Consider the following 14,345-nt stretch of genomic DNA (forward strand, 5'->3'; position numbering starts at 1 on the left):
AAGCAGAGGTTTTCTGATACTCAGAGGGGCATAGAGGGGCTGCCTCTGGTTCCTTGTTTCTACCTTTACCATCACCAGAGCCTCCAGCAGTCACTGGACAGCAGCCTGAAGTTGAAAGAGTGGGGCAGCAAGGGGAGCAGAAAATGTGAGGGAAAGAAAACAGGAGGAACAGGGCTGAACCTCCAGCTCAGAGAAAGCACGTGTGTTTGCAGACGTCGTTACATAAGTGTGTATGGTGGAAACAGTAATAACAGCTCCCATTGATTATTACTAAGTCTGTTATTTGGGCTTTTCATGCCTGAAACAGAATATGTTTCTCCCCCTCATCACTCTCCCACACTCTGTTACCCAAACTTACTTCATTCCCTCATCTTCCCCATCTCAGGAAACAGAACCACTGTCTACCTGCTCACCCAGGCCAATGCCCTGGCATGGCTCTGCACACCTCATCCATTAGCAACTCCTTCAGGCTGTCCCCTGGATCTGACCATGGCTCACCACCTCCCATGACACCCTCTTCACTTCCATACTTGCTTAGGTAGAGCCACTTCTCCCCACAGCAGCCTAGAGGGTCCTTTACAATCATACAATCAGATCATAAAACTCCCCTGTTCAAAATCCTCAGAAGGCTTCCCATGGATCCTGGAACAAAACCTCAGTGTCTTTCCACTGCTCATAAGGCCCTCCAGGATCTCGGTCACAGAGGCCTCTGAGACCTCATCTTCTCTGTCTCTCTCTCCTTCACTAGCTCAATCTGCTCTTGCCTCACTAACCTTCTTGATGTTTTTCCTCCAACATCCCAGTATGACATTTTTCAAACACAAAGTACAATTGAAAGAATTTCACAGTGAACATGCATGGAACACAATGAAATTCCACAATGCTAGATTTATCATATATCTATCCACTCCTCTATCTATCCATCTTATTTTTTAATGATTTTTAAATTAAGTTATAAACATCAGTATACTTTATCTCTAAACACTTCAGCATAAATATTCATAGAGTTGTTTGTTTGTTTGTTTGTTTGAGACAGGTTCTCACTCTGTCACTCAGGCTGGAGTGCAGTGGTGCAATCACGACTCACTACAGCCTGAACCTCCTGAGATCAAGCAATTCTTCCACCTCAGCCCCCTGAGTAGCTGGGACTGCAGGCACATGCCTCCATGCCCAGCTAATTTTTTAAGTTTCTGTAGCAATTGGGGGTCTCACTATGTTGCCCAGGCTGGTCTCAAACTTCTGGACTCGAGCGATCCTCCTGCCTTGGCCTCCCAAAGTGCTGGGATTACAGGCCTGAGCTACCACCCCCAGCTACAGAGCCTTCTTGATGCTTTTAAAACATGACAAGTATCTTCCTGTTACAGGACCTTTGTACTTCCTATTGCTTCTCCCTGGGATGTCTTTCTCCCAGATCTTTGTATTCATCCACACTCAACAAATATTTATTAATGCTATGTGTCATTTGCTAATTTCATTCAGGTCTGTACTCAAATGTCATTGCCTTACCAAGGCCTTTCCCAGCCACTCCCAACTACAGGAGTCCCAACTGCCAAATCACTTTCTAACACCTTCTCTTGCTTTATTTCTCTTCATGGCACTTACCACAACCTGAAATTTATGTGTGTGTGTATGATGTGTGTATTTATGTTTGTGGTATGTGTGTGTGTATATATATATAGTATGTATATATACACATATACATAAGTGTACACACACATAATTTTGAAACTTTACTATCAATCTTTCCTACTAAAGTGTGGGTACCATTAGGACAGATTTTCTTTTCTTACCTACTATATTCTGACTCCTAGAACAGACCCTGGGACAAACAGGCACCAAATATGTATTTATTGCTTGCATGAACAAATTCAAGTTTTACCGGTACCAGGTGTTCTACTTACATTATCACATTTAATCCCATAACAACATTTGAGGCACTACCTTCATTTCATGATGAGGGAACTGAAGCTGGGTTGAATGATGGGCGTAGGCTCAGGTCACACCAGTAGATACAGTGATGAGCTAACATCTGAGCTCAGGTCCCAGACATCATTAATAGAGGCTTCTAGATGTTTTTGAATTGTGCTAGGCTTATTCTTGCCACAAGGTCTTTGCTTCTGTATAGTGTAAATGTGACTATATAGATATGCAATGCTCTATGTTTGATGCAATTCAACTCTTGTGTATTGAGAGGCTAATTGTACCAGGTAAAAACCCTATGGGCTCTACAGTGAGGGAAGAGATGAACAGCCCAGCCCCTGAGCTAGAGGAGAGGTTGAGACTGTCTCGGTAGGGGCCTGGCTGGAGTCACAGTTTAGAAAATCACTCCAGTGGCAAAGCAGAGCAGTGGAAGGATTGGAGGGGAGAAGCTGGAGGCAGCAGTGCTTCAGAGGCTGCTACACTGGTCCAGCCTCTGGACTAGCATGGGCTAGACGTGGGCTTTTCTGGAGATGAAAAGACATGTTGAAGCTTTGCTTTCATTTCAGAATCTGAAGGTTGGACATTTATCCTTCTCTACCCATCACTCAATAGGAAGCTCAAATTCCTCTCTCTAGCCATGCCATTCCAGAGAACTCTGTTACAGGTCATGGGTCCTGCCTGCATGAAAGAGGGGATGGCTCCATTCCTCTCAATACAACGTCATGTCCCTCTGCCCACCCCACCCCTTACTTCATCCCCAGAAGTGACAACACTAATCTCATGCAACCAGTTTACTAGAGGCCAAGTCACTGTATCAAAGGCAGAGAATGTGGGTGTACCTTCTCTTCTCCCTCATCCTCCTTGTGATGAGAGTAATGACAGAAGCCAGGGCCTGTTTACAGGGTCCCTCTTTTCTCCCCTTCTCACTCATGACCTTGGATTCTTTCTTTGCATTTGGTGGTGGCACCAGCTGATACTGAGATTTAGATTTAATTTAAAAGGAAAGGAGTGAGACCGACCTCTGGGATGACGGCATGAAGAGCTCCCCAGGGAAACTCATGAAAAAATATAAAAAGTAAAAGAAAAAAAAAAACATTTCAAGCCCCTGGAAATGGTCCTAAGGGCAAAAAGCAAATGAAGAAATATCTATTCAGGAAAATCTATAAAAACGTAGTGAGAAAGGTAAAAATCTCTGGTATTTGAACCAAGACTGCTCCCTCCCTCTACTCCTGCTCCAAGCTTGGGGAGATGGAGGCTCCAATCCAGACGACTGCAGCCAAGAACACAGGGCTTCCTCTCCCTTTACCACCTTCTAGTCACAGGGCTTTCTTCCTGGAAGGAGCAGGAGCTCAGTGATTCTCATCCTGCTCCCACTACCTGTTGCTGAGGCGAAGTCCCAGGTGAGTGGAGTGGAGAGACCAGGACTTCATTCTTCCACACAACCCCTACTCATGGAATGGTGGCTGTATTTTGGGCATGGCACCACTGAAAATGTGGGTGTTCTATCAATCTTGCCCCAGCTTGTGAGGTGGTGGTTGCATGGCAGGAGAAGTAAGTTAAGAGGATCTCTGGCTGCCCCTCCACAAAGCACTCAGTGGGGACATCACTCAGAAGATGCCATTGTCTCCATCCCCAGTCTCAGAGTCCTGGCTCAGATTTTCCCATGGGGGAGAAGCATCCCGTAAAACAGACAGCTCCTAATCTTGTCCCAAAGGAATTGACTTCAGTTGCAACAGAGCTTGGAGAAGTTCAAGTCGAAGAGCACTCTCAAGAACAGTGGAGGTTGTGTTGAAGGGCAATCCAGTGATGGTTCATGAATTTAATGAATATAGAAGCTAGACTATAAGGCAGATTGTTAGCAGAGGAGAACCGGGGAATAAGACAGCCAGGAGAAGTACTCCTGGGATCAGAAGAAATATCAAACACTGACTTCAGAAACTATCCCTATAATGGGGACAGAATTTGACTGCATTAATTTGTAGAGCAATTTAGGACCAAGGGTACTGTTGAAAGAATAGCAACCATCCAGCAATTAGTGGAGATTAACAGCCAGAAAGGATCAGGGAAAGAGACTTCTACCAAAACCACTGTCATCTCAGGGAAGGAGAACCCTACCAAAACCACTGTCATCCCACAGAGTAACATTTCCATATATCACTGAAATTAAGCTAGTATAAATACAAGCTCATTCAAATAAGATGTATATGGTAAACCTTAGAGAAGCTACTAAAAACTAACTCAAAAATAGTAAGAGCAGAATACTGGTTGTCAGAGGCTAGGAAAGAAGGGGAGGGTATATAGGGAGCGATTGCTCAACAGGTCCAATGTTAGAGTTAGTTAGGATAAATAAGTTCTGGTGTTCTATTTTACAGTAGGTTGACTATAGTTAACAACAACGTATTGTATGTTTCAAAATAGCTGGAATAGAGGAGATTTTGATTGTTCACACCACAAAGAAACAATATATTTATAACATGATGAATATACTGCTTACCTGAATTTAATCATTACACAATGTATGCATGTATTGCAATATCACATTGAATCCAATAAATATGTCCAATTATCTGTCCATCAAAAATTAAATAAAACTGTTAAAAATAACTCTAAAATACGGTGAAAACATCATTAAAGAAGTTTAAATGCTATCTTAGAAAATATTCACTAAATGCTATATTAGAAAATATGCAAAAGAAATCAGTAAAGAAGGAATAGAGGAACAAAAAAGATATGAGACACATAGAAAACAAAAAGTAAAATGGCAGACATAAATCCAACTATATAAGTGATAATATTAAATGTGAATGGATTAAACAATCCAATTAAAATGCAGAGATTATCAGACTGGATAAAATCACATAATTTAACTATGCTGTCTACAAAAGACACACTTTAGATTCAAAGATACAATTAGAGTGAAAGTGAAAGGATGGAAAAATATATTATGCAGACTGGAACCACAGGAAAGCTAGAATGACTATACTAATATTGATAAAATAGACTTTAAAACTAAAAATATTGCTAGAGATAAACAGCAGCATTTCATAATGATAAAAATTTTGGTCTATCAAGATGTAAAGAAGTATAAACAAAATGTACCTAATAAAAGAGCAGCAAAATACATGAAGCAAAAATGGACAAAAACAAAGAAAGAAATAGACAATCAAAAATAATTGTCAGAGATTTCAATACTCCACTCTCAATAATGGAAAGAACAACTAGACAGAAGAAAAAAGAGGAAACAGAAGACTTAACACTATAAACCAAATAGACCTAACAGGCATCTATAGAACACACCACTCAGCAAGAGACTATACATTCTTTTTAACTGCACATGGAACATTCTCTTGGGTGTGCCCTATGCTAGTCCATAAAACAAACATCAATAATTCAAAATGATACAAATAATACAAAATGTGTTCTTCTACCACAGTAGGATAAAATTATTGATTTCTTCTATAGAATAAGTTTCTTCTAAAGTAGGAATCAATAGCAGGAAAAAAATTGGGAAGCTGACAAATAGGCAAAAATTGTACAGCATACTCCTAAATAACTAATGGTTGAAGAAAAAAATATCAAAAGAGAAACCTTTGAGATGAATGAAAATGAAGATACAACATACCAAAACTTATGGGATGCAGCTAAAGCAGTGCTTAGAAGGAAATGTATGACTGTAAATGCCTATATTAGGAAAAACAAACGAACCTCAAATCAATAACCTAAACTTCCACCTTAAAACACTGGGGGAAAAAAGTGCAAACTAAACCTAAAGCTAGCAGAACGGAGGAAATAATAAAGATTAGTGTAGAAATTAATAAAATAGAGAATAGAAAAACAATAGATAAAATCATAAAACCAAAAGCTGGTTCTTTGAAAAGATCAATGAAATTGACAAGCCATTAGTTAAATAAACCAAGAAAACAAGAGAGAAGACTCAAATTATTGAATCAGATATGAAAGAGGGGACATTACTACCTTTTTTCCTTTTTTACAGGAAAAAAAGGATCATAAAGAAATACTATGAACAATTATATGCCAACAAGTTGGATACCTTAGATGAAATTAATAAGTTCGTAGAAAGAAAGAAACTATTAAAACTGACTTAAGAAGAAATAAAAATATGAATATACTTATAACAAGAGATTGAATCAATCATCCAAAAACTACGCACAAATAAATGCCCAGGCCCAGATGGCTACATTATTGAATTCTACCAAACATTTGAAAAAGAATTAATAATTATTCCTTATAAAGTCTTCCAAAAACTACAAGAGAAAGGAATACTGCTCAACTAATTTCACTAGGCAAGTATTACCCTGATACCAAAACCAGACAAAGATATCACAAGAAAACTACAGACCAGTATTTCTTATGAATATGGATGCAAATATCCTCTACAAAATGCTAGCAAACCCGGCCAGGCATGGTGGCTCATGCCTGTAATCTCAGCACTTTGGGAGGCAGAGCTGGGCGGACAACTTGAGATCAGGAGTTTGAGATCAGCCTGCAATATGGCAAAATCCTGTCTCTACTAAAAATACAAAAAATTAGCCTGGTGTAAAATACAAAAAATTAGCCTGGTGTAGTATCGGGCACTGTAATCCCAGTTACTAGGGAGGCTGAGGCAGGAGAATTACTTGAACCCAGGAGGCAGAGGTTGCAGTGAGCCAAGATTGTGCCACTGCACTTCAGCCTGGGTGACAGAGTGAGATTCCATCTCAAAAAAAAAAAAAAAATCACTAGCAAGCTAAATGCAGTAGCATAAAAAGAACTATGCTCCATGCACAAGTGGAATTTATCCCAGGACTGCCCAATTGGTTTAACATCTGAAAATCATTAATTAATGTAATGCATCTTATCGGTAAAATAAAAAAACAAAAATCACACAATCATCTTAATAGATGAAGAAAAAGCACTGACAAAATCTAATATTCTTTCAAGATAAAACACTCAACAAACTAGGAATAGAAAGGAACTTCCTCAACCTGACAAATGGCATCTATGAAAAACCCACAGCTAACATCATACTTAATGGTGAAATTCTGGATGCTTTCCCCATAAGATCAGGAGTTAGACAAGGATATCCACTCTCATCACTTCAATGTTGTACTAGAGATTCTAGCTGGGCCAACTGGGCAAGAAAAAGAAATAAAAGGTATTCAAATTGGAAAAGAAGTAAAAATATATCTATTCATAGACAATATAATTTCATATATTAAGAAATCATAAGGAAATCACTAAAAACTATTTGAGTGGATGAATAAACTCAGCAAGGTTGCAGCATATAAGAGCAATATATTAAAATCAATTACATTTCCATACACTCATAGTGAACAATTCAAAAGTGAAATTAAGAAAACAATTTCACTTACATTAGCATAAAAAAGAATAAAATACAGAGGAATAAAGCACTGACAAAATCTAATATCCTTTCAAGATAAAAGGATAAAAGGCACTCTGTAGTTGCCACTCTGGCAACTATAAATCATTGTTAAAAAAAACTAAACATCTAAATAACTGGCAAAACATCCTATGTTTATAGATCAGAAGACTTAACACTACTAAGAGGGTGATATTCCCAACTGACCGACAGATTTAACACAATCCCTATCAGAATCCTGGCTAACTTCTTTGTAGAAATTGACAAGCTGATTCTAAATTTCATATGTAATCACAAGAAACCCATAATAGTCAAAACAATCTTGAAAACAAAGGACAAAGTTGGAGGGCTTAACCATCCCAATTTCAAAGCTTACTACAAAGCAACGGTAATGAAGACAGTATAGTACCAACACAGAGATAGACATATAGGTCAGTGGAACAGCATTGCAAGTCCAAAAATAAACCCATACAACTATAGTCAAAGGACTTTTTTTTACAAGGGTGCTAAGACCATTCAACGTGGAAAAGAATAATTTTTTTCAATTAATAGTACTGGGACAACTGGAGAGCCACATACAAAAGAATAAAGTTTGACCATTACCTTATACCAAAATTAACTCAAAATAGATCAAAGATCTAGACCTAAAACTCTAAAACTCTTAAAAGAAAATACAGGAATACATCTTCATGAACTTGGATTTGGCAAAGGCCTCTTAGATATAACACCAAAAGCATGCACAACAAAAGAAAAAATAGATGAATGGAACTCAATCAAAATTAAATACTTTTGTGCTTCAAAGGGTATCACCAATAAAAAGGCAAGCCGCAGAATGGGAGAAAATATTTGGAAATTGTATATCTGATAAGGGACTTAGATCTAGAATATATAAAGAGCTGTTACAATTCAATAATAAAAAGGCAAATAACCAAATTTAAAAATGGGCAAAGGATCTGAAGAAAAATATACAAGTGATCAAAAAGCACATGAAAAGATGATGAACATTATCAGTCATCAGAGAAATTCAAATCCAAACCTCAGTAAGATACCACTTCACATGCACTAGGATGGCAAGAATCAAAAAGTCAGATAATAACAAGTGCTGGCAAGGATATGGATAAATTGGAACCCTCATACACTGCTGATGATATTGCAAAACGATGCGGTCATTTTGGAAAACAGTCTGCCATTTCCTTAAATGACTGACATAGAGTCAGCATATGACCCAGCAATTCCACTCCTGGGTATATACTCAAGAGAAATGAAAACTTCTGTCTGTACAAAAACTTGCACACACATGTTTACAGCAGTATTATTCATAATAGCTGAAAGTAGAAACAACCCAAATGTCCATCAATTGACAAATGGATAAACAAAGTCTGGCATTTTCATATGATGGAATATTATTCAGCCATCAAAAACTAAGTACTGATTCATGCTACAGCATGGCTGAACCTAGAAAACTGTGTGCTAAGAGAAAGGCCACATATTATATAATTCTATTTATATAAAATGTCCAGAATGGACAAATCCATAGAGACAGTGGGTAGATTTACAGGTGCATTGACTAGGGCTGGGAGAAATGTGGGGGGCAGGGATGGGAGGGTGTAAGGAGTGATAGCTAAAGGGTACAAAGCTTCTCAAGATGATGAAAATGTTCTCAAATTGACCATGGTGATAGTTGCACATATCTGTGAATATACAAAAAAATCACTCAGTTGTACACTTTAAAAGGGTAAATTGTGTGGTGTGTGATCTATAACTCAATAAAGTGGTTTTAAAAAGAAGGCAGGGTCCTTCTTAGGTATAAGGCCTGAGCCAAATGCCGCGAGCCAGCTTACCATGTTTATTACTAGTGATTAGAAACATACACCAAGTATAAGACATTGGCCGCTGTTCTTTTTTTCTATTGTTCTTAATTTCTTATGAAAAGGAGTGGGCCGGGCACAGTGGTTCATGCCTGTAATCCCAGCACTTTGGGAGGCTGAGGCAAGCAGATCACGAGGTCAGGAGATTGAGACCAGCCTGGCCAACATGGTGAAACCCGGTCTCTACTAAAAAATACAAAAATTAGCTGGGCATGGTGGCGCATGCCTCTAATCCCAGCTACTCAGGAAGCTGAGGCAGGAGAATCACTTGAACCAGGGAGTCAGAGGCTGCAGTGAGCCAAGATTGCACCACTTTACTACAGCCTGGCGACAGAGCGAGACTCTGTCAAGGAAGGAAGGAAGGAAGGGAGGAAGGGAGGAAGGGAGCAAAGGAGGAAGGGAGGAAGGAAGGAAGGAAGGAAGGAAGGAAGGAAGGAAGGAAGGAAGGAAGGAAGGAAGGAAGGAAGGAAAGAGAAGAAAAAGAAAAGGAAAGAAAAAGGAGTGGCTATGATTTCAGGTTCCAGGAGAACTGGGGTGTTTGTACATAAATGGACTAATCCCATTTTAATACCATCAAAAACCTCACCTGAATACTCACGACATGGATGAATCTCAGAATATTATGCAGAGTGAAAGAGGACAGAGTCAAACAACTCTATTCTGTACAACACCATTTATATGAAATTGTAAACAGACCAATGGGGGAGGAGTCAAAGGTAACCTCAAAAATTTCAGGAAAATATCAGTAAGAGAATGGTGGCACAATTATAATTGAATATGGACATATCACCCATAAAACATGCCTCTGTCACTGATTTTAGTGGTTTTATAATCTAACAATCTTGTTTCTCATTTAGCTTCCAATTAATAAAGTTGTTAGTGACAGGCTGCCTTCATTTTTTCATTTAGTCAAGGATTCTTGGCCTAACCATGATTTCTTTATATAAATCTTGGAGACCAAAGAGAAAGCACTGTGGAATTTCCAGACTTATCAGACTCAAGACAGGAGAATAGGCGTCAGTTAGGTATAGAATCTTTTTTTTTTTTTTTTTTCTTTGAGACGGGGCCTCATTCTGTCACGCAGGCTGGAGTGCAGTGGCATGATCATGGCTCACTGCATCCTTAACCTCAATTGCTCAAGCAATTCTTCCACTTCAACCTTCTGAGTTGCTGGGACCACAGGCATATGCCACTATGCCTGGCTAATTTTTGTATTTTTTTTTTCAGAGATGGAGTTTCACCATGTTGCCCAGGTTGGTCTAGAATTCCTGGGCTCAAGCCATCTGACCACCTCAACCTCCCAAAGTGTTGGGGTTACAGGTGTGAGCCACCATGCCCAGCTGGTACAGAATCTTTGAGACAAGAAAGGCAACAGATACCCAAACAACTAAATTGTTCCTCCAATTTGGCATTCATTGGCTGATTCATGTACGACAAAGACCTGGACTCATGGTTCTCTGCCTGATTTGACCTTAGAGACCTGCTGGGTTCCATTCATACAGGGTGCTGTCAAGAGAAAAGAAGACAGATATTGATGATCCCCTAAATGAAATGTCTAAGAGGAAATAGGTAAACAAATCAGGAGGTTTAGGTTGCCAATGACCGATAACTGCCAATGCCAGTTATGTCAAGAAAATTCTCCAGGACTCAGTTTCTCTATCAGGATTAGGAAGGATGTCTGTTTGGTACAGAGTCCATTGATGTTTCTTATCTACCTCCCTGTCCCAGGCACTGTGCTAGGCTCCTTCACATATTAACCCACATTTTAACCCATGCCATAATTTGCTTGGTGCTGTCATTCCCATTTTATACACAAGGAAATAGAGGCCAGAGGTGATGTGGCTTCCCTCAGATTACATGACCATAAGGACTCCCTCTGTGCTTCAATTCCAGGTCTCTCTTTTCTGAGCACGGAGACCCCTTGACTGTCTCTGCAGGTCACTATTCTGCCACTGTTTGGCCAGGGACGGCATGAATGTAACATTTAGAAAATGAAATTGATTTTCCACCAAAGAGTGCCCTGATTCAATACCCCTCACTAATACACACAGGATACTTTGAGAGCCTTCAGGGAACATGAAACTGGCTCTCCCAGCCTGTGGCTTCTTCCCTTCCAGGATGATTTTTCCTGCCTTTGTCATTCCCAGATACCAGCAGCCTCACAAAGAACAAAAGGAAGAAGGATCTTCTGGGAGGGGGACACAAAGCTCTGACTCATGCATTCTGGGAGCCACTGTGAATCTTTACCCTGAGAAGGGGGAGACAGCACTTTCTGGGGGGTGGTTCTTATACGGATGAAGCCCCACTGGGTGAGTCCCATGGCTGCTTCTTCACGGACCCAGCAAGACCTATTCTCTCTGTCCCTCCTCATCTTCATTCCTGGTGTTCAGAGCAGCCTTCTGCCCATCAGCCCAAGGAACTGTGGAAAAACCAGCAAAGGGACTGACAGGGACCTCAGCCCCCAGGAAGGCAGGTGCTTTGGTCAAGACAAAGGAGAGGAAATGTCAGGAGTAGGAGAGAGATAGAGACAGAGCAAGCTAGAGAGAGAGAGAAAGAGACAGACAGAAAGAGATCCAGAAATACAAAGAGCAACAGATGGAGAGGACGGGGTGGGGGCTGTTAAAAGGGATAGAGGGAGGGCGAGAACTGGAGGTGGTCGGCAGAAGAAAAAAAGGAGGAAAGAGAAAAGCAAATCACCAGGAATAAGCAGAAGGTGGCAGCCTTCACATCTCCAAACAAAGCCTCTGCAGGACACGTTCCTCAGTTTAGGATGACTTTAGCCTCTCAGGAGTCTGATCAAGCTGAACGTGATATCTGGATTTGCTTTTCTGTACCTGTGACCCAGGTCTGACTCATTAGCTCCCTCTCAGGCCAAGGGGACTGGATCATGCCTGGGTGCATGACTCAAGGCAGTCCAATGAGACTCCACCCCAGGACCTCTCTTGGAACCATTATAGAAAGGAAGCTCTTTTCCATTGAGACTCTGGGTAAGATGATGGTGAAAGTCTGGAATTGCCAGAGACCACTGCACAGGAAGATCCTACATGAGAATGAAACTGGCACAGAGGGAAGCAGAACAAGAAGACAGACAAAGTGCTGACAAAATCACCCTTGCTCCTGGATCCAGCTGTGCCTGAAGCCACGCCAACTCTGGGACTTTTCAGGTATAGGAACTTATTCCCTTTTAAGCTTAAGTTGATTTGAGTTGGGGGTTCTGTCATTAGCAACTGAAATAGTCCTACTAGACTGTGAAAACCCATCTGTCAGTCTTGTCTCTTTTGCCAGTTCCCAGAACTGTCACCTGAGTGCCTGCCCTGCTCTCCTGACAAATGTGGTAGCCAACATGACCCGGTCCCACAAGAGAAACACAAAGGACAAGTAAGAGAACTGCTAAGCCATGACGTTTAAAAAGGAAAACTATCCCAGGTGCTTGGTGCCTCCTGGGCCGTATTCTAACTTTCAAGAGTCCTAGGCACTTTTGCCTGCATGGGTTCCTTCCTCCATTCAAAAGAAAAAAAAGTTAAAAATCATATTTTACAACTGCATTAGTATAAAGACAAATATAATCCAGACTGGATATTGTGTTCATTTTTTTCTGATTTTAAAATAAATTAAAACATTTTAGTGGACCTCTACAAGTACCATGGGCCCTTGGCACTGTGCCCACTCTGCCTGATGGATAAGCTGGCATGTGGTTCAGATTGCTTGTCTATGCAGTCCAGTTTCCCTAGAGACTAGTCTGACTCTCTTCTCCTTGTCTGGAAAGGGTGGAGGAATCTGGAGAAAGGTCTTGACTGGCCTTTTTTTCTCTCTCTCTCTCACCATACACTTCCCAGGATCATCACCCTTTGATTTCATCTCCAGGGTGCCCAATGCACCAGACACACTTGTAATCTGGCATTATCGCTTTGCACCATGAGAAGCTACTTCCAACCTGCCAAGATCTGGTGACAGACTGGGAGTTCCTTGAGGACCGACATCTTGTTCATTCCTGTGCCCAAGTCCCAGCACAGGCTTGGCACAGAGTAGACCCTGACAGGGGAATGATGGAGGAACAGAGCTTGCTTTCTACTTAGGAAACTCGTGTCACTTAGGATTTGTCCCTGGGCCAGGCAGGACACATTAAGGAATGAAGTGGGCTAGGTGTGGGGTGTGATGCACACAGCATGAGCCTATGAGGATCTGCTCTGTGTCAGGCCCATGCCAGGACTTGGGGCATGCCATGAAGGTTTTTCTGGGTCTTCATCTATTCTGAAGGACAGATGGCTGACTTGGAAAGCTGAAGAGGTCTACGTGTCTACGTGGGCCAGCCCTGTGGTTGGGCTGACATAAGTCAGCGTGAGAGGCCCCAGGAAGAATCCCTTGTCCCCAGGATACCCCTCACTCACCTTCATCGCTGGTATGAGGTTCAGTGCCATTGTCATGGTCAACTTCATCAATGGTCCCTGGCTCGCTGTGTGGGCTGTCACTGCAAGGAAACATGGGAAGGGGACTCACTATGGGGGTTATCTACCCTCACAGCATCTTCAGCCTCTCATGCCAGTCCAGTTGGCCTCTGGGCCCTCCTGCAGCTCAGATGCAGGCCCATATCATCCTGTCTTTTCCATCTGACCACTCCTGGGAGATTCTTAATCAGAAAACTACTCCCAGCCTCCTCCTTGTGAAGCTTCCCAAATATCTCCCCCAGTGCCCTCCTAGCCCTGGAATTTGCTGAGCTGTCTTCTTGGTGAAGACTGTCAATGCTCACGTGTTCTGTAAGATCCAGAGGGCAGTGGTAAAACCCCAGCATTTATCATCAGAAGGACCACAGGCCAGAACAAAAAGAACCCTTTGAAGTACTATGAGTTCTTTCATCTGGCCTGACTCTCCTGTCTTATAGCTGAGGTGACATATCCCAGGAGTTAAGATGAAGCTAAAGAGGGCTGCCCTGTCTTTCTGCATGCAAAAGCCCCGATTGATGCAGGCAGTGAGAGTAGACTGGCAACTACGATGGGCATGGTGGCTGAGTAATTTAGTCCATCAGATTTAGTTGTTAATGTGCTGGTATAATTTCACCAGCTACTACCCCCTTACTAGATTATAAGCTTCTTGAGGCATGGGTTAATTCACATAATCAGCCAATTTTTTTTTTTTTTTAATAGAGCCATTGAGTGAGTTATAATATGCCAGGCAGTGTG

The 14,345-nt window shown here is 41.2% G+C and overlaps 1 protein-coding gene across 3 annotated transcripts in view; it reads right to left on the reverse strand.

Moving 5' to 3' along the window:
• SRGAP3 (SLIT-ROBO Rho GTPase activating protein 3) overlaps positions 1-14,345 on the reverse strand; it is a 269,429-nt gene that overhangs the window by 16,576 nt on the left and 238,508 nt on the right. For all 3 annotated transcript variants that reach the window (XM_015130346.3, XM_077993349.1, XM_015130344.3), the window contains exon 18: positions 13,557-13,636. In XM_015130346.3, the coding sequence (XP_014985832.2) occupies positions 13,557-13,636 (80 nt within the window). The remainder of the gene's footprint in view (positions 1-13,556; positions 13,637-14,345) is intronic.

The sequence above is a fragment of the Macaca mulatta genome, chromosome 2, assembly GCF_049350105.2.
Source record: "Macaca mulatta isolate MMU2019108-1 chromosome 2, T2T-MMU8v2.0, whole genome shotgun sequence".
NCBI classification, from domain to species: Eukaryota; Metazoa; Chordata; class Mammalia; order Primates; family Cercopithecidae; genus Macaca; species Macaca mulatta.